At 40.7% G+C, this 19,880-nt stretch overlaps 1 protein-coding gene across 13 annotated transcripts in view; it reads left to right on the top strand.

Moving 5' to 3' along the window:
* FMNL2 (formin like 2) overlaps positions 1-19,880 on the top strand; it is a 303,592-nt gene that overhangs the window by 193,656 nt on the left and 90,056 nt on the right. For all 13 annotated transcript variants that reach the window (XR_010944441.1, XR_010944444.1, XR_010944439.1 and 10 more), the window contains exons 3-4: positions 6,756-6,836; positions 11,708-11,784. Coding sequence is in view for 7 of the 13 variants with exons in the window: in XM_067741904.1 (XP_067598005.1) it covers positions 6,756-6,836; positions 11,708-11,784 (158 nt within the window). In the remaining 6 variants the exon portion in view is untranslated. The remainder of the gene's footprint in view (positions 1-6,755; positions 6,837-11,707; positions 11,785-19,880) is intronic.

Here is a 19,880-nt window from a genome sequence, read left to right as displayed (position 1 = left end):
GATGCTACCAGAAAACTACTAGAGCTAATCATGAACTTGGTGAAGTAGCAGGATACAAAATTAACACACAGAAATCTCTTGCATTTCTATACACTAATGACAAAATCTGAAAGAGAAATTAGGAAATACTCCTGTTTACCACTGCAACCAAAAGAATAAAATACCTAGGAATAAACCTACCTAAGGAGACAAAAGACCTGTATGCAGAAAACTATAAGACACTAATGAAAGAAATTAAAGACGATACAAACAGATGGAGAGATATACCATGTTCTTGGATTGGAAGAATCAACATTGTGAAAATGACTATACTACCCAAAGCAATCTACAGATTCAGTGCAATCCCTATCAAACTACCAATGGCATTTTTCACAGAACTAGAACAAAAAATTTCACAATTTGTATGGAAACACAAAAGACCCCGAATAGTGAAAACAATCTTGAGAAAGGAAAATGGAGCTGGAGGAATCAGGCTCCCTGACTTCAGACTATACTACAAAGCTATAGTAATCAAGACAGTATGGTACTGGCACAGAAACAGAAATATAGGTCAATGGAACAGGATAGAAAGCCCAGACATAAACCCATGCACATCTGGTCACCTTATCTTTGATAAAGGAGGCAAGAGTATACAGTGGAGAAAAGACAGCCTCTTCAATAAGTGGTGCTGGGAAAACTGGACAGCTACATGTAAAAGAATGAAATTAAAACAGTTCCTAACACCATACACAAAAATAAACTCAAAATGGATTAAAGACCTAAATATAAGGCCAGACACTATAAAACTCTTAGAGGCAAACATTGGCAGAACCCTCTATGCCATGTACCACAGCAAGATCCGTTTTGACCCACCTTCTAGAGAAATGGAAATTAAAACAAAAATAAACAAACGGGACCTAATGAAACTTCAAAGCTTTTGCACAGCAAAGGAAACTATAAACAAGACGAAAAGACAACCCTCAGAATAGGAGAAAATATTTGCAAATGAGGCAACTGACATAGGAGTAATCTCCAAAATTTACAAGCAGCTCATGCAGCTCAATATCAAAAAAACAAACAACCCAATTCAAAAATGGGCAGAAGTCCTAAATAGACATTTCTCCAGAGAAGACATGCAGTTCGCCAACAAACACATGAAAGGATGCTCAGCATCACTAATCATTAGGGAAATGCAAATCAAAACCACAATGAGGCATCACCTCACACCGGTCACAATGGCCATCATCAAAAAATCTACAAGCAATAAATGCTGGAGAGGGTGTGGAGAAAAGGGAACCCTCTTGCACTGTTGGTGGGAATGTAAATTGATACAGCCACTGTGGAGAACATTATGGAGGTTCCTTAAAAAACTAAAAAGAGAACTACCATATGACCCAGCAATCCCACTACTGGGCATATACCCTGAGAAAACCATAATTCAAAAAGAGTCATGTACCACAGTGTTCATTGCAGCTCTATTTACAATAGCCAGGACATGGAAGCAACTTAAGTATCCATTGAGAGATGAATGGATAAAAAAGATGTGGCACACATATACAGTGGACTATTACTCAGACATAAAAAGAAAGGAAATTGACTTATCTGTAGTGAGGTGGATAGACCTAGAGCCTGTCACACAGAGTGAAAAAAGTCAGAAAGAGAAAAACAAATACCGTATGCTAACACATATATATGGAATCTAAGAAAAAAATGGTACTGATGAATATAGGGGCAGGACAGGAATAAAGATGCAGACATAGAGAATGGACTTGAGGACACGGGGAGGGGGAAGGGTAAGCTGGGATGAAGTGAGAGAGTAGCATTGACATATATACACTACTAAATGTAAAATAGCTAGCTAGTGGGAAGCAGCCGCATAGCACAGGGAGATCAGCTCAGTGTTTTGTGACCACCTAGAGTGTGGGATAGGGAGGGTGGGAGGGAGGTGCAAGAGGGAGGAGATATGGGGGTATATGTATATGTATAGCTGATTCACTTTGTTATACAGCAGAAACTAACACACCATTTAAAGCAATTATACTCCAATAAAGATGTTTAAAAAAATAAAAACTCTATCTAAAGCAAGATGAGTACACTTATTATAGTGTAATGAGAAGAACAAGGATTAGAGAGTCAGAGAACTTGAGCTTTAATCCTTGATCGGGGTGGGGGGGTGTTGGTGTGTAATGTGTGTGTGTGTGTGTGTGAGATTTAAGGCAAGTCATTTACACTCTGAGCCTCAGTTTCCTCATCTATAAAATGGAGTTTAACATCTACTTGGCAGATAGGGAAGCTTGAGTAAGTTAAGAGGCCTAAAGAATATGCTAAACTGTAAAGTGTTAGTGAAAGATAAGTTAATAATCTTTGAGAGACAAGAAGTGCTGCCCCAGATGAAAGGGTAATTGTGCTCCTGGGCTTGTAAAATTAAGTCGCTTTTAGCAATGAGAAGTTTTCTGTTCGTTACCAGACAAATTGAATTCCTAACACTCTAATTTATTAAACTGTTTGCAAATGACACAGATACTTCATGAAGATTTTAAGGTCTGTTCTCCCCTCTCTTTCCTCCCACTCTTCTTTCCGTGCAGTTTGTCAGCATAGTGTTCTGAATGTTAAGAAATGGCTTTGGGCTTGGTTCTTTGAATGTTTTTGGAGAACAATTGAAACCCTCAGAGCCATTTTTATTTCTCATCCAGAAACATTTCATGAAGAAAGTTTGGTCACACAAAGATATAAATGGCAAGAGGTCAGAGTGGTGGTGATGTTGTATGATTAGATATTTTGAAAGAAATTTGTATTTTTAAAGCTCTTTCAGATGGCTTATGCATCCCTATTGACAAATCAGCATGATTTATCCCTAAGAACAATATTTCTGTATAACCTAACTCAAGTTAGGGGCTTAATCTAATTAAGCTACGCTTACAAGTGATGTTGGACAAGGAGGTAACTAGTTATTGAAAATAGCACGTGGGGTATGAAGCGGTCCCAGAAGTGAGGATGATGGAAATCTGCCAGCCAGGGCAATTTTGGGTTTCAGTGAAAAATCTAAAATTCTAATACTTAGAGGAAAAAATTATTAATTTAAATAAGTAAAATACCAATAATCCATCCAGAGTTCTTCAAAATAAATGTGTTTTGGCAAGGTGCTGGAATTCTCCAGTGTATTCCCCCAAATGTTTCTGTTGTCCGAATGGCCATGTTGAAGACAGACAGACTGAAAAGGTTTGGTGTGCCAGGTGCTGGATTCATAACTCAAACAGTAGCTCCTTTTGAGATGAGACAAGCAGCCCCCAAGTTTTAGGAAAATCGTTGGGGCTTTGTATTTTTCCTACATAAGAGTTTCACTTGAATCCCTGGAGGTAGGTGCAGTTTTTGGAGAAGTAGCTACGATGTATGATGTGTTTTAAAGCATCAGTTTTCTTCATTTTCTGTTTCTTGGAAATATGTTAGTAAGTTACTCAAACACATGAAGAAAAAATGCCTAAAACACAACAGCAAATGCTAAGCACATTTGAAAAAGTATGAGTTTATTAAATTTAGACCTTCTTCATAATTTCAAGGGATTAATTATAAGGAAATTAATCAAGTCAGCAGGACCAGCAAATGTGTCTATTTGAGAAAGCCCCTCTGGGTGAACACAATCTTAAGTAAGAAACAGAGAAAGCTATATTTATGACTGTCAAAAATGGGATTTTAGGGCTTACCTGGTGGCACAGTGGTTGAGAGTCTGCTTGCCGATGCAGGGGACACGGGTTCGTGCCGCGGTCCGGAAAGATCCCACATGCCGCGGAGCGGCTGGGCCCGTGAGCCATGGCCGCTGAGCCTGCACGTCCGGAGCCCGTGCTCCATAATGGGAGAGGCCACAACAGTGAGAGGCCTGTGTACCGCAAAAAAAAAAAAGGGGGGGGGGAGATTTTACTAATTGAGTGAATGTCAATATGTTATATATGCTAGTCAGCCAGATTTTGTTTTATTTATTTATGTATTTATTTTTTGCTGTACCATGTGCCCTGCGGGATCTTAGTTTCCTGACCAGGGATCGAACCCAGTCCCTCAGCAGTGGAAGCGTGGAGTCCTAACCACTGGACTGCCAGGGAATTCCTTAAATTTTGTTATTTTTAAAGGAATAAATACGGCTTTTATGGTGTGAAGACATTGCCTGCAAGAACAAACATTAGAAATCTCTCAGTAACTGTCCACAGATTTCAAATTTTAGGTCCTCAAGCAAATGCTGCATTAGCCACAGTTAAAATTCATTGAGTTTCATATGTTAGGAACTTTATATTTAGAGGTAGGTAGTATTTGCTATAGTAGAATGGAGCACAGGGTGAGTTGTCTCTGTCATGGGATTTTTAAAAATCAGGGTAATTGGGGCTTCCCTGGTGGCGCAGTGGTTGAGAGTCCGCCTGCCGATGCAGGGGACACGGGTTCGTGCCCTGGTCCGGGAAGATCCCACATGCCGCGGAGCGGCTGGGCCCGTGAGCCATGGCTGCTGGACATGCGCGTCCAGAGCCTGTGCTCCACAACGGGAGAGGCCACAACAGTGAGAGGCCCGCATATGGCAAAAAAAATAAATAAATAAAATTTTTAAAAAGTATATGTGTATATATATATATATATATATAAAAGTTGGGGTAATTGGATTGTATTATTAAAAAGCATTTTATTTATATGCCAATATATCTCTGGCATCAGCTGTTTTCATACACAAGGTTGGAAATAGTAACTGGTTTCTAGATAGCTTGTCAGTTCAGTTTTTTGGGAACTTTTTGTGATTATTTTAGCCCTCAGCTGGGCTATTGCTAAAACCCTGTGGCCATTGGATCCTATCTGATCCCTTAGTAAAGTGATAGTGTTTGTTTAAAAAAATTAGGACTTGGTACATAGACACAGTGATGGCGCCAGAGATGTCGAATATGCGTGAATCATTAATTAGAAATTACTTGTGGGATAGAAAATTGGGGGGAATAATTAGAAATAATAAGCTGATCATTTTTTAAAACAGCTCTGTTGAGAGATAGTTTGTATACTATGAAATTTACCATGATCATTTTTAAATAAAGGGGAAGTATTGATAGGTGTCTCACTCTAAGCCAATTTCTTTTATTTTAGAGTAGTATTAAACAATAATAAAATATATTTTTTTCACTAACAAGATCTTTTGATAATAGTAAGATGATCTTAAGCATTTCTAAATCTGTAAGTGAGCAAGGCTTGAGTGGACTGGGAAGAATGTTGTGGTTCCTTGTATTGGAGAAATACAAATTTATATGGGATAAACAAACACTTAACATACTGGCCAATTGTCAGTGTTGTGAAATACTAAAAAATTCCATTTTGGCATAAGCAATAATCAGGTTAAAAAGAATTACTAGGAAAATATCTTTTGAGTTGTATGCAGAAAAGTACCTGATAAGAATTGTCTTGATTTCATGACAAATCTTTTTTTCCTTTTGGAGCTGCTTTATGTAAACTTTTTAGGTGTATTAAATATAGTGTATATACAGGAAAGGTTGTGAAACTTAAGAATAGCATAATAAGTAAGGTAAAAGCAACATCTGTGTAACTACTTCTAGGGTCAGAAAAGAACACTGCCAGCCAGGATCAATCTGTATTTCCCTTCCCCCTCCTTGGTCCTTGACTATCATTTTAATGCAAATTTCCCCCACCTCTTGTGTGTGTGTGTGTGTGTGTGTGTGTGTGTGTGTGTGTGTGTGTGTGTGTGTGTGAATAAACCACCTATATATGTGTCCCTAACAGTTAGTATTTAATTTTGCCTCTTTTGTGAAAGAAATCATTTGTTCTTTTTTGTCTCAACAATCCATCCACATAGAACCATGCAATACAGTGTGTTCTTTTTTATCAGAATGTCATATATCATTATATGACTATAATATAGTACTTACCATTCTATAGTGTGGGCCTTTGGATTTTGCCCAGCTTACTCATGCTTATTCTGCTTTGGACATTATGGTCTGTAAAACCTGATACACGTGGGCATGAGTTTCTCAAAGTGTGGTCCCTCCATCCACATTGTCAGCATGAAACTTGTTAGAAATGCAGATTCATGGGCCCCACCCCAGATCCACAGTCAAATATCACCTTGGCATATATGTGTTTATATATATATATATAAATTGCTTATTTCAATGATTGTGCCTTTGTTCACAATACTTTGAAGTCTTCTGATTTGGAAACTGCCTTAGGAACACTTTAATGGTCACACACATGCACACAAATACACACTCACCGCAGTCTCTGAGCAATAGACTCATTTTTGAAACAAATTAGTTTTATCTAGTTTGAGACAAATTTTTGGTGTTTTCAAAGATAAAATAAATATTCAAAAGAAAAAGATTTGCCAACACTGAAGATATTCAAAGAATATGCAATAGATGGAAGACCTGCTAAAAGAGGTCCCTGAACACAGGTTGGGCAGAACATTATTCTGAGAAAGAGAGCTGCAGAGCCCCACCGAGAAAGCAGGTCAGACTCTAGAGTTGGGCAAACATGGGTTTGAATCTACTTGTACCCCTGACTTGCTGCATCATCTTAGGAAAGAACTGATCTGCTCTGAGTTTCAGTTTCCTCGTAGGCAAAGAGGGAGGGGATAAGAACATCTACTGTAAAGATTCAAAACCAGTGACTCTTTGCAGGGCTATGGTCATGCGGCAGGTGCGTTTTGGCTTTGGGTCAGCAGTATAAATCTGTGTGAATATGGCTGACCGTCATGCCTTCAGAGCTTTCATGCTTTTACTTTACTTTCATGCTTCCTGCAGGAACGATTCCAGGTGAAGAACCCTCCCCATACTTATATTCAAAAGCTCAAAGGCTATCTGGATCCAGCTGTAACCCGGAAGGTAAGATGGATTTGTTTCCACTTTGTGTTGTTGCTTCCTCATTAGCAGGCAGAATCTTCCTGCCCTGGAGGAGACCTTCCTTCCTCTCCATTATAGCCTCTGCCAGAGCCTCTGGGAAAACAACCTTGGAGTTGTTGGAGCTGGACAACATGAAAAGACAAAGAAAAAGGCCATCCTGGCTTGAGAATGTGTTTAAAAGTACTTTCCTGAGTTGGGAGTCATGTACCTCTGATGGTTATTGAGTTGCTGCCATTTGCAGTTACACAGGGCGGTAGGTTCAGTCCAGAGGTGTTCAGGCCCCCAGAAAAACAGGCCTAGCAAAGGGAATACTTGTCTTTCATGCCTTGGTGCATTTCCAGAGACCTTGAAAAATCACTGGGGCTTTGTCATCCCAGCTGTGCACTCACATCCTGTGTTGATGCTTTTAGCGGCTTCCCCCGCCCCAGCCGTGCCCCTGGCCCCAAGAAGGTAAGGAGAGAATAGCTGATTCCATTCTCAGTGGACTCTCTCCTTTTACAAACAAGCCCTGCTTTGTGCAGCCACACAATTGGTTTAAACTGATGCCTTGTGGTAAAGCATGTAGCCTGGCACAGCCCTGGGGCCTGGATCAGTCCTGGGATGTCTCAGGGCAGAGCCGCCCTTGCTCAAGATGGATAAAGGGCTAGTCACCAGACAGCACTTGTTTTTCGGTTGACCTTCCACAGCTCCTGCTTTCAAGGCTGCCCTGGAAATATCTTGAGCTGAATTCCCTCTGTTGTTTCAGTGTGTGACTCATGAGAGCAGAAAGGCACAGTTTTCCTAGTTAGCTCCTATTTCCAGGGCTCTTGGCTCTGAGATATATTTTTTAAGCTCCTTTTTCTGCATCTTCTGCTTACATTCTAAACACTGTGCCCACCCCCCGCTGAAAGAAATCAAGTAAAGGAGAACAACTATTATTTCCTTTTGGATGTTTCCTGGCCCTTTGTCCTGTAGTTACTATGCAGACAAGCGGAAATAAAGTCTAGGAGTGATGATGCAAATGGGTTGTGGACCTTTGCTGTCGCCTAGGCGCCATATGTGACATAGCCTCCTCTTCTAAGAATGTACCTATCAAAGTATCCTAATACCCTCCTCATAACTACGGCACACACATTTCTTTTTTTAAAAGAGCTTCTGTCAGGCCTGCTAAGTGAGACAGCTGCTTAATTCTTAGTTTCTTTCTTGTCCCCCTCCCCAAGGATACAGCACCTTTCAATTTCATCACATTAGAGAGGGTTAAAGGAAGGCATACCCATATACATAAAACACAACCCAGAAAAAAAAAAAAAGACTATTTCTTTTGCACAGGGGCAGCAAGATTCTGTATGAGGAATATTTTCAGAAATCCCCCAACTCGTAAACCTTCTGGCTGGACAGCCCAGACCCAGGATTAGGCACACTCGTCCCGAGCTGAGTCTGGCAGAAATGCCGTATTCGTACACAAGACTGAGAGTATACTCAGTGTCCCAGCCCCTGACAGTTATCTCAACATTTGTCAAATTCTTTAAAAAAGGAAAATACGTAAACTCCTAGAGAGCGCTTCTTAGACTCCAGCCTCAAGCCCCATGGGGACGAAGATGGTTGGAGAGAAGAGGTGGATTCTTCCTGGCCAAGTCCCAGTTCTTCCTCGGAACAATTATTCCTGGGAATGTAAGATGAAAAACAACAACAAATCAGCTGCTCAGAAAGTGTTTTGCTTCCTCGCAAATAACTTCATAAAGAGGCCCAAGACAGAGGATGTCTGTCTGGGCTGACCTTCGTTCCTGAAATCTCTGCCCTACCCGAGTGTATTCACCTGAATGGCCGTGTTTGGCCTGAGCCTCACATTTCAAGATCAGTCATTCAGCTTTCAGAAGAAAATAAAATGGATGTTGGATCAACCATCCCTGCTTTAGTAAGAGTTCTGTCAGGAGCTGGCAGTAGGAAATGATCTGTTCCACTCACCATAACTGTCCTGCTTAAAGCCTGGAAAAAAGGAGATTTTGCTTGGAGTAAGGCATGGCTTGCAGTTAAAATGAGCTTACGATTCTCAGCTGAATTAGAGTCAGGGAGAAAGAGATTTCCAATCAGCCTTTCCATTTTAGCCAGACAGTCTAAGCTGAGCAGTTTACCCTTAACTGCATCTGGAGTCCTCAGGCACTTCATTCATTAATCTTTTGTTCACATTGAATTGAAGATACTTAATTTGCTGTCTTCTAAAAAATTTCTGAAGCATCTTCTATTTCGATTTTCTTCTAAGTAGTTTTAAGTGAAACCCTGTAGGGCAGGGAAGGAAGAGCCTAAATTAGATATCTCTCCAAACCAGTCTCCTTATTTAATACCAGGAGGCTCTCAGTCTGTGCTTTGGGGGGATGTGCTCATGTCTGGCATAGGGAGAGGCGACAAGCCATGAAGAAAGGAGTCTGGTCCTCTGTGGGCCCTGCAGTTGTGAAAGAAACCCTATTATACAGGTCTCCAGGGCTCAGCTGTCTCCGTGGGCTCCTCCCTGGGCCTGCCGTGTACAGAGAGGGCTGGGGGAAGGGTGAACGCTGCTAAGAAGTGGTACCCGGCTCTTGTTCGCTGGTTCCCACAGTCGCACGATTTCCCTTTGAAGTGTTTTAAAGCATTCTGGGTGCGTTGTACAAGTGCAGAGTGTTGGCAGCCCTTGTTTATGTGTTAGGGAAGTGGATGCCAAGATTTCTCTGCGGTCCAAAGTCCACCAGCTGAAATTCAAACGGTTGCCAAGAGAAGAGAATACAGGGCGAAGTCAGTTTAGTTCTACCTCAGTTTTCCTGCGATTGCAAAAGTGTAGTGCCTCGTAGCAAATGCCTAATAACTGTTATCTGCTATTGTTGTCGCCTCTCTTATCTCAGTGTTTTGAGTTATTTTGTTTTGATACATGCCTCTTAGTCCTTCTGCAGATCCTCTTTCACACTGTTAGGTCCTCCGTGCTACACTGGGTGCCCTTGTAGCTCACAGTGTATGTGAGGGATGACCTTGCCCTGAGGAAGCATAAGGCTCAGTTAGGGAACCAGCACAGGCAGCAGGGAACGAATCACAACTATGCATAATGCGTAGCTAGGAATGCTGAGTCGTTTCCTAAAGGCCACATGTGCAGACAGCCCAAGACTTGTGACTCTGACATGGGACTGGCTCCTCTGGAGCATCCAGCACACCTGGAAATGGTTTCCTCAGCTGTGCGGCCATAGACCCTACCTCATTGGCAGTCCTCATTGCCGGAAGGCTCTCTAGGAAGCACTGGGCTTGGATGTCCCTCCAACCTATGGATGACTCTGTTGTTTCTTAAGCCTTTCTTGACAAAAGAGGGGGTGGCTCTCTTTTTTCATGGCATCAGGGATGCTTTTATTTCACATATTGTGGATGCTATACACCTGAGAAGATCTTTGGGTGCTTCAGGAGTGGCAGTCGGGGAAACAGACTTTTTGCTCTGGTGAGAAGCAGCTGGTGGAGAAGTAAAGGGTCTTCAGAAGGGAAGAGGGTAGCAGGAACCCGTCAGTGTTGAGCAGGGGTCCAGTCTTCCCTGGGGCACCCGGGCCTGCCTGTGGCAGGGCTCTCCTTTCCCCACATCCCGGAATCCTCCTTTCTAACCTTCCTCCTGTCCTTCCTGTCCTTGGATGCCTTTGTCTTTGGAGCTGGATGACCCTGTTCCTTCTGCAGTCATGGGAGCAGAGGAGAAGGATCCCTAATATCCTGAGCCAGGATTCTCAAAGGCTCTTCCTGAAAACAGTGTAACCTGAAGGTGGTTTGGGTCTCTAGCACAGAGAGCATAGAACGCCTCTCAGAAGGCATTGCACATCAAATGGCCTTCTTCCAGACTGGCCTAAGACTTTAGTGACTGTAAAGAAATATTTTTGTAGGAAATTGTGTTCCAAAGAACTCACGTGCAGTGCAACCCAGTGATCCCTTGGAGATTATTTGGAGTTGAGAGGATAGAGAAATGAGTACATTTACTATCAGAGGAGGATTCATTGGGGCAAGGGAGACCTGAGGGAGTTCTGGAAGGACACGTGGCATTTTGATAGGCAGGGGAATGAGGAAGGACATTCCTCAAGTAGAAGGGAGGTGTCAGAAGAGAACAAGCATAGTAGGTATGAGACTGCCACCTTAGGCCTGCTTGCAAGTTTGGCTCTTGGTTGGCAACTGGGGACCTGGATTTCGGGAGAGTTCCCAGAATTCCCTGTTAATAATGACTCACTGTGCCCAAACTGTTGATGCCAACTACATGGTTTATGCGGAATGCCGGTTTTCCTTTTGGGAGGCTGCACTTTTGGTATGTGCTAGGCAGAGAGTGCTCAAGTGATGAGCCAGTAAAAACCCCAGCCACTAAGTGTCTAATGAGCTTCCCTGGTTGACAGCATTTCACGAATATTGTCATTTATGACTCCTATGGGCGAATCCTCTTGGAAGCTTGTATCTGGTTTCCTCTGGACTTCACCCCATGCACCTTTTCCTTTAGCTGATTACACCTTGCATCTTTTTGATGTAATAAATCCTAGTGGCAAGAACAACTGTATGCTGAGTCCTGTGAGCCCTAGCGAATCATTGAAACGGGTGATTTTAGGGACCCCAGCATAGGTATGTCAGTGAGTATTGTTGTATTGTGGGGTAGGGAAAAAAATAAGCTACTTACTCAGAGACACTTAGTATATGAAATAAGTCATTTTCCCCAGTCCTTTCACATAAGCTGACTGTTACGATGAGAAAAATTTGTGTGCTTTGCAAAAAGAAATGTGTGAGAAGCCCACTTTAGAAGCAGAGATATTTTCATATTCTGTTAAACTTATTACAAGTAAGCTGCAGTTATAGCACTTGCTAAAATATGTTTTGTGAGAGTATGTGTTCTTGAATTATAGAAATTCAGACGGCGTGTTCAAGAGTCCACACAAGTGCTAAGAGAACTGGAAATTTCTTTAAGAACCAACCATATTGGGTAAGTGTGCCCACTGAACATTTTAGCTCTAAAGCTTTTGGACACTTTACAAAGTGACTGAATCATATCCAAAGAATTAAGCTTCCTTGCTGTTCGTTATAAGTTGAGACTGAGGTTTAGATGGGTGGAACCTTTGTTTTTGTTCTTGAATTGCTCACTCTGCAAGAATCAGAAGCAGGACAGACAGTCCTTGATTTGGGATGTTCATACTAATTGTAAAGTTCTCTGCTTGCATGCAGTGATGGTGTGTGTATAGTGATTCCCTGGGAAGTCAGGAACCCCCAAGTCATGTAGACTGAGATCCTGGAAGGTCTTGAAGCCTGCCCTGGAGGTCTTTGACCTGGTTACTTGAAGCTGCTTCATTCTTTTCTCAATTCCCTGGCCAGAAGGGGACAGAAGCTGGAGTGGTGTCACTTGACATACCCCCTTGCGTTTAGATACTTCATTCTGAGTCTCTTCTTCCTACATCCCCAAATTTCAGGACCATGAAATTTAAATCCACACTGGAAAGTAAAGTTTGGGGAATCTCTGCACTAAGCATTTCGAAGAGTTTTTCATACAACAGCATGGTTGCTTTGCCTCAAGCCAAGTACAACTTCATTACACACTCCCTCCCTCCTGAGATAATCAGAATTGTACAGTACCTTCAAATAAGATGGTTTCACTCTAAGGCAGAATGATGTCAGTATTTTATTATATAGCTTCAATTCTTCCTAAAGTACCTGTTTAACATCTGGCAATCATTTAACCCCTCTGGATTTTGATTCTTTGAGATTTGCAAGGGAAAGACTGTAGACTTTAGATCTTTTAGAATTTTCCCCTGTGATAGGTCTATTGGAAATGAAGTTTTACATATATATTACATTTTTGTTTTTCAGCGTCTTTGTAAAATAATTACCTAAGTAGCAGTTTACTTCTACTTCTGAGTATGTTTGGTATAAGCCATTCAAATGGTTATTTTCTACAGTTATTTCAGAATAAGCTTTTTTAAGTCATAGAAATGCAAGGTTAATTTATAGCTCCATAGCCTGAGTGAGAATATTCATTTCCTTAAGGATAATTTCACATGTTTGGCACCTTGAGAATGAAATATTTGGAAGATGAACTGATTCTAACCTAAGGTTGATAATCACCCTTGTCCCAGAAAATGGGCTATAGAACAGTGGATCAGAGTGTCATGAAAATAGAAGTGGAAGAGAAATTTAGGATTGCCTAGACCCTCGTTTTACAAATTAAAAGAATTAAGGACCAGAGAAGGTGAGAGACTTCCACAAAGTCTACAGCTGTAGAGCCAGCCAGACGTTTTGTTCAAAATGCGATGTTCTTTTTCTTATCTAGCCTAATCTGGCAGCTCTTTCCTTGAAAGGAAATAAGATAATCGGGACTCTGGGATCAAAACAACGAGGCTTGCCTATTGGGGGGTGAAAGTGTTGGTGATTTAATATAGCTGGGCATCCGAAGCTTAGGAAATTCAAATACTTTCCAATATTTGTGGATCAGGAGCTAGATTCCGTTTGGTAGCGTCCAACCCAGTACTGTTGGCACTTCTTCTTGACTGAAAATGGTGGCATGAGCTGCAGCCAGAATTTCTACAAACTGTCAGAAAGCATTTCTTTAAGCATTGCTGAAATAATGTGAAATTGACCATCAAATACCAAGGCAAGACGATCATTTCCAATATAAAGTTGGCTGAGTAGAAGAGGTCTGGTTGGGTGGAAGCCAGTGCAAATCTGCAAGCAGTTGGAGTGGTTTGTTGTTTAGGATACTCTAGGCATGTTGAAAGATTCTTGCATTTCTTTCATCTTCACCAGCTGAAGTTTCCCCTTGTCTACTATCTATGTGAGACACTTGGAAAGCGTTGGCTTTAGCAGCACAAAAGTTCATGGAAGTGCATTGTCTGATTGTCTGAAACCAATTATTGGCATAACCTTATACGGAGTGAAAACACACACCAGGATTTTGACCTGATTTGCTTGTCCTGAAAACCCAAACCTGAACGGGACTTTTCTTGATGGAAACTAACTGGCTTGACCGTATTTGATTGGGAAAACTTCTGAAGAATTACTAAATAATGTGAAAGTAATCAATTAGTACAGTGAGGAATTCTGGGAGTGCAAGGTGCTGCATAGGGAATCCTTAGATTTTTATTGCACTCTTTGGGGCACTATATTAGAAAGGTAATTGGGTGCCCATTTTCCTTAGGGAAAGAGCGATCTTGGCTCATATTTTTGCCATGCCCCCTTATCAGTTATTTGACTTAAGTAAGTTACATAAACTCTCTGTATTTATCATGTGACCTAAGTTAACTTCTCATCTATAAAATGAGGATAATAATACTTATCTAATAGGAATGTTGTAAGGATTAAATGAGATAACTTATGAAAGACCTAATATAGGGTTTAATACATAGTAATTACTCTCAATATATGATAGCTGTTATTTGTTGTTATGCTTGTTGAAAATAATATTAAATGTAATAATTATTGGACAGTGTTGTGTAATATATCCCTAAGGAAATCCATGCAGAGAATGTTACCTTCTCTGTCTAAAAGGACCCTGTTACCTAGGAGTTTATGATTTTCAGAAATTAAAAGGAAGAATTATATTTAAAGTCTGCTTCTCTTAAAAAAATTATTTTTGGCATATGCTTGCATTCCAAGGTTAAAATCTGGGGCTTTGCTGAAGTAACATTCCAAGCTACAGCTTTGTCAAGCAAAAGGGTCAGCCTAAAACTATAAATGGAACAGTCTCGTGAGAAAGATAATTAATTTTGGGGGGGAGCCAAATTGAAATAAGGATTGGACTAGAAATAATCTCATTCACTTACTCTTAGGAACTATAACAGTCGAGGAGAATTGGATTATGACTAATCGAAGCCCTTGCAATGACTTGAAATACCCTTGAAGGGAGCTGAGCACTGTTAGAGCACATTGACTTGGCTGTGCTCTACTGGGAGACGGGCGTTGGGATGTCTTGGATATGGGGTGGTAAGATTCCAGAGGTGCTGGCGGTTGGGATAGATTGGTGGATGTTAGTCCATGAAACTGAGGTGTAGGCTCACTCTCCTTGCAGGTAGGTCATTTGAGTAAAACTGTCTATTATGATGGAAAATTACTTTTCATCCTGAGTGCAAGGTCATAGACGTCCTGAAAGGTGCTTGCTTCACTGTATCTCGGTGGGGGAGATGAGAAGAATGGGCGTGAGGTGACACGCAGGAGGTGCAAGTTGGCAAGGAGAGGAGGAGATCTGTAGAAGGAGGAAGATGCTGGGGAATGTGCAGTGAGTGTCTTCTCTGGGGTTTAACACGTATATGTGTGCCTCAAGCTACCCTACGATTAATTCATCCTTAGATGGTGCTTTTTGGAAGTCCTCAAGATCATAATCATTTAGTCATTTCTTAAGCACTGTATTTGTTACTAAGCACTGTATTTGGTAAGTTAAATGTATTATTTCTTACAGAAATCTTTTTATTATTGCCCTTTTCCTCTGAACCTCCGTTTTACAGATGAGGAAACTGAGAGTCCGCAATTAAATATCTTGCTCAAGTCCACACAATTGAGAAGCACTGAGGTTTGGACCTGGAGATGTCCAAATCTAAAGCCTGTTATCTAAACCAGCAGTTCTTAAATTTTTTGATTTCAGGACTCCTTTACTGTCTTAAATTATTTTGAGCCCCAGTAAGTTTTTATGTGGGTTTTAGCTATTAATGTTACCATATTGGAAATTTAAACTAAGAAATTTTAGATATGCTTATTTAATAAAATTTAATATTTATTTAACAATAAATATTTAATGTAAATATATAAATATAAAATAATAAACATAATATAGCACAAATAACATATTTCATGAAAAATAACTATTTTCCAAAGCAAAAAAAATTTAGTGACAAGGGTGGCATTGATTTACACGTTTACAAATCTTTTTACTGTCTCACTAATAGAAGGCAGCTGGATTCTCACATCTTTGTCTGCATTCAATTTGTTATGATGTGTTTTGGTTGATGTATAGGAAGAAAACCTGGCCTTACACAGATACACACTTGGAAAAATGAAGAGTTTTTAAGTAACCATTTCAGACAATTGTGGCTATTTTTTGGTATCACACCAAAACTTAAAGGTGTAATTTCTTAACGTTAGTTGCAATGTATTGATAGAATCTGAAACCGAATCAGTGAGCGTTTGTGTTCTGTTATGTCGATACTAAAATCCATTGTGCTGTCTTTCACTTTGAATGGGTATTTCTACCCATGAATACTTTTTAACATCATGAAAAAATCATTTGAAATATATTGTTTCACTGAGTTATCCTGATCTTTCAAACATCAACACATTTTATTCTACAATATAAAATCATATTTGTTAATAGTCACCAGTGTCATCAGAATTTACTTTAGGTATTGGGAAGCTGTCAGACTCATGGTGGTAAATATAAGTGTTCCAGAATTCTAATTTTTTTGTTTGTAAGCTCAGATTTTATCATTGACAAAAAATATTGTCAGTTGTTTTCCTGAAAATGACAGGCTCACTTCATTCACTTTTGAGAATATCTGCCAAATACCCAAGAGAGAATAACCACAATGTGTCTGTCATTGGACATTCCATGTAGAAAATGGCTGGGTCAGTTTGCAGCTCCAGCAATTGCACCAGCGTTTTTCCTCGAGACGGCCGTGGTGCTTGGGCAGGCAGCAGAAGTGCTATATGTGGGCTTTCCATTTTGTCACACAGAGAATTAAAAAGACATATATTCAAGGAGCAAGCTTTAATAAAGTCAGTAATTTTTAGCACTTCACTAAGGACAGGTTTAAGTGAAGCTGACTTTTTTTCCCTTTCTGAGTGCTTGGGGTGAAGAATACAGTAAAAAGGTGTCTTGTTTGGTGGTAGCAGTTTCATTCACATTTCTTTTGTACCATCAGTGCAAGTGTCAGCACAGTGACAAAAGCGACTAAATATTTGTATGAAAATAGGTTTAACTTCACAGGCCCCTGAGAGGGTTTCAGGGACCCCTGGTGGTCCATGGGCTATATTTTGAGAACCAGTTTGAGATGCTGTCTCACAGAATAGATTTGGTAGCTGATGATGAATTTGGGTGATGTTTACCTTCTATCTCTCGCTTCTTGTGATTTTTTTTTCATGATTTGTCAGCAACTGCAGTTCCTACCGGATGCCTGTAGTATCTCTCTAAAGGAAACTGGCAGAGGGAATTCACCATCTGTCCATTCATCTTGTGTGTCTCGAGTCTGTTTTGTTGTTTGATCTTAGAAATTTAAAGCCAGTAATGTCCTTTGAGACTTTATTTTCTAGATGAGAACAATGAGGTTCTGAGATTTGGGAGGCAGAGAGAAAACAATAGCAATTTGGACACAAAGCTTTGACCTGTCTACAGTAAAACAGTAACTCTTGGCACTTGCATTTAGAGCCCTTCCTTGAATAAGTTTTTTTTTTCCAGAGCTATTTCTCATTATCACTGTGCCTTCCAGCTCCTAAGCAGTTGATTTGGAATTTGCGTAAATTCAAATTTACAACATATGGTAATTACATCGAATCTGTGAGGTACTCAGTAAGTGATGCATGCTGTCAGAGTCAGAAATAATTCTACTTTCCAAAACTTGTAATCACCCAATTTGAAACTGTTTGCATATTGGCACTATATTAAAGCGTGTGTAGCATGCGCAGAGGTGAAAATGGAAATCTACTATGGGAACCCTCCATTTATGATATGTCATGATCATGTACATAAATCTGCAGAACGGGGCATCCATTTTTTTATGCCTTTAGATTAAAGATACTGCTTGGAAAGTTGCCCTTTTTTCATCTCTACCTATTTGATTTCCACAGAAGTTCACTCTCGCCTCTGTTTTCTCCTATACAGAATATCATAAGTGAAGAAGGGATAGGGATTGAGAGGACAAGAAGAGAAGGCTGTTCTTTTCTTGTAATCCATAGCCTTTTTGCTGAGATGACTTTACTAACCTGATACCTCTTGACAAAGGGGGTAAGGTAGTCAGCTGTGATGGATCTCTATCTTATTCTTTTCTAAACCACCTGCAGGGGTTTGGGCCAGAACAGAGACCCAGGGAAGATCTCACAGCTTAGAAAAAGAGGTTAAAAATGAAATTAAACCTCTCAAAGGCAGGATGTGTTACACTGTCGCTGACTTTTTAGGAACGGAGCAGCTGGCTCCTGACTTTCACTTTGAAATTAATTAATGAATGAATTAATTTAAAAGTAAGTTTTTATTTATTTTATTTTTGGCTGTGTTGGGTCTTTGTTGCGGTGGGTGGGCTTCTCACTGCAATGGCTTCTCTTGTTGCGGAGCACAGGCTCTAGAGCGCAGGCTCAGTAGTTGTGGCGCACGGGCTTAGTTGCTCCGTGGCATGTGGCATATTCCCGGACCAGGGCTCGAACCCGTGTTCCCTGCATTGGCAGGCGGATTCTTAACCACTGCTCCACCAGGGAAGTCCTGAAATTTATTTTTAAAGCGCTTTCATTCAAAGTCAGCAAGTCAGGGCAGGGGCACTGATAAGGGTGCTAAATTGAAGTAAAAGCCAATTAATAGGTTTTATCACTGCATGAAAATATATGCATATTAGTACTTTGAGTCAAGAGAAATGTAGCTCTGACTGTATTTGGCTATTTCCTACCATGTCTTTCTTCCTTCCTTCCTCTTTTTTTTTTTTTTTAAATATCCATGAGTCATTTGCCTTCTCTCCAGTCTGTGACTAAACTAAGTGAGATGAAGGTGCTAGCAGGTCCTTAGGATGTCATGGACCATCTCTACATTTTAGAGGCAGTGTCTGGAAAATCAACCAGAAGGAACTATAATGGCTGTTTTTCTCAGCTCCTAAATTAGAGTGTTCTTATGGGTCACTGAGACAGAATATGTGAAACCAAGATTGCTCTGAAAAATCTGGACCCTGTGGTTTTGTGCAGCCACCAAGGAGGGCTAGTTTAAATTATGCAGTCAGAACCCATAGATCTGACCAATGGAGAGGCCTCAGAGAGGCTAAGAGGCTTGAATTTCAAGAGCACAGCTAGTCATCTGATTTGATAGTGAGTTCTAGCTTTCTTCAGTCTCCTACCAGTTTTAAAAGGGAAATTTTTTTTTTTTTTTTACCATTTCTAAGCTTTTAATTATCAACACTTAAAAATGTCCAATGTCTTCTGAGACCTAGCCATATTGGGAGTAATTTAAAATAAATCAAATGAAAATAAGGATCTAGAAGTAGATGCTGTGAGAGCGTGTATGTGGTGGTGGTGAAATGAAACTTCAGCCTCTCCTAATAGCCATCCCCTTAGTTCTGGTCAGCTCTCATAACACAGCCACTTCGTGAGACCCAAAAGGTAGTGTTTTCTTTGCCAGTGTTTCCACTTTAGGCCTCTCTCTTTTTCTTAGGGGGGGGGCACGCGGTTTGTGGGTTCTTAGTTCCCCGACCAGGGATTGAACCTGGGCCCTTGGCCGTGAGAACACGGCATCCTAACCACTGGATGGCCAGGGAATTCCCTAGGTCTCTTTTAGATTAAATGTTATATACTTACACATGGCTATGTTAAGTGCATACGTTTTGTCACAGCCTGCCTGAGGCACTTGGGGGAAGTACGAGGCAAGCTATCTACTCTTTCCACCTTACTGTCTTCTGGAACTGCCTGAAGACCTGAGGTTACATTATGCAGATGACAGGACTAGAAGAAAGGATGAGCTGGAGGATAAAACAAACAACCACCACAAAATCCCCCTAAAAACAAAATTTTAAAAATAGGCGTTCTGAATCCACTAGGTTTTTTTCCTTCCTTTAAGACAGAAACCTCAAGGGACTGCTCATCCTTAAAGACACATGGTAGAATTGTCCCACTGTTGTTCTAATAGCTGTCAAAACTGGTTTCCGTAGGAGCCATCGTGTGCATAGCTGGTGGACCTTGTTAGCTTGGTATTCCTGGAGGAAGGCAACCACTTTGCATTGCTGTTGGCAGATGTACCCCAAGATCGCTTCTGTGATAGAATAGCACAGCTTTTTACTTATTACTTCTTGGAGCTTCCAACCCAGTGAAGGCTTGATGGGGTATCACATGTTCTTTGAAGGTGGATGTCCTGGAGGA

This window comes from Pseudorca crassidens, chromosome 6, assembly GCF_039906515.1.
Source record: "Pseudorca crassidens isolate mPseCra1 chromosome 6, mPseCra1.hap1, whole genome shotgun sequence".
NCBI lineage: Eukaryota > Metazoa > Chordata > Mammalia > Artiodactyla > Delphinidae > Pseudorca > Pseudorca crassidens.
This window is presented reverse-complemented; position numbering and strand designations above follow the sequence as displayed.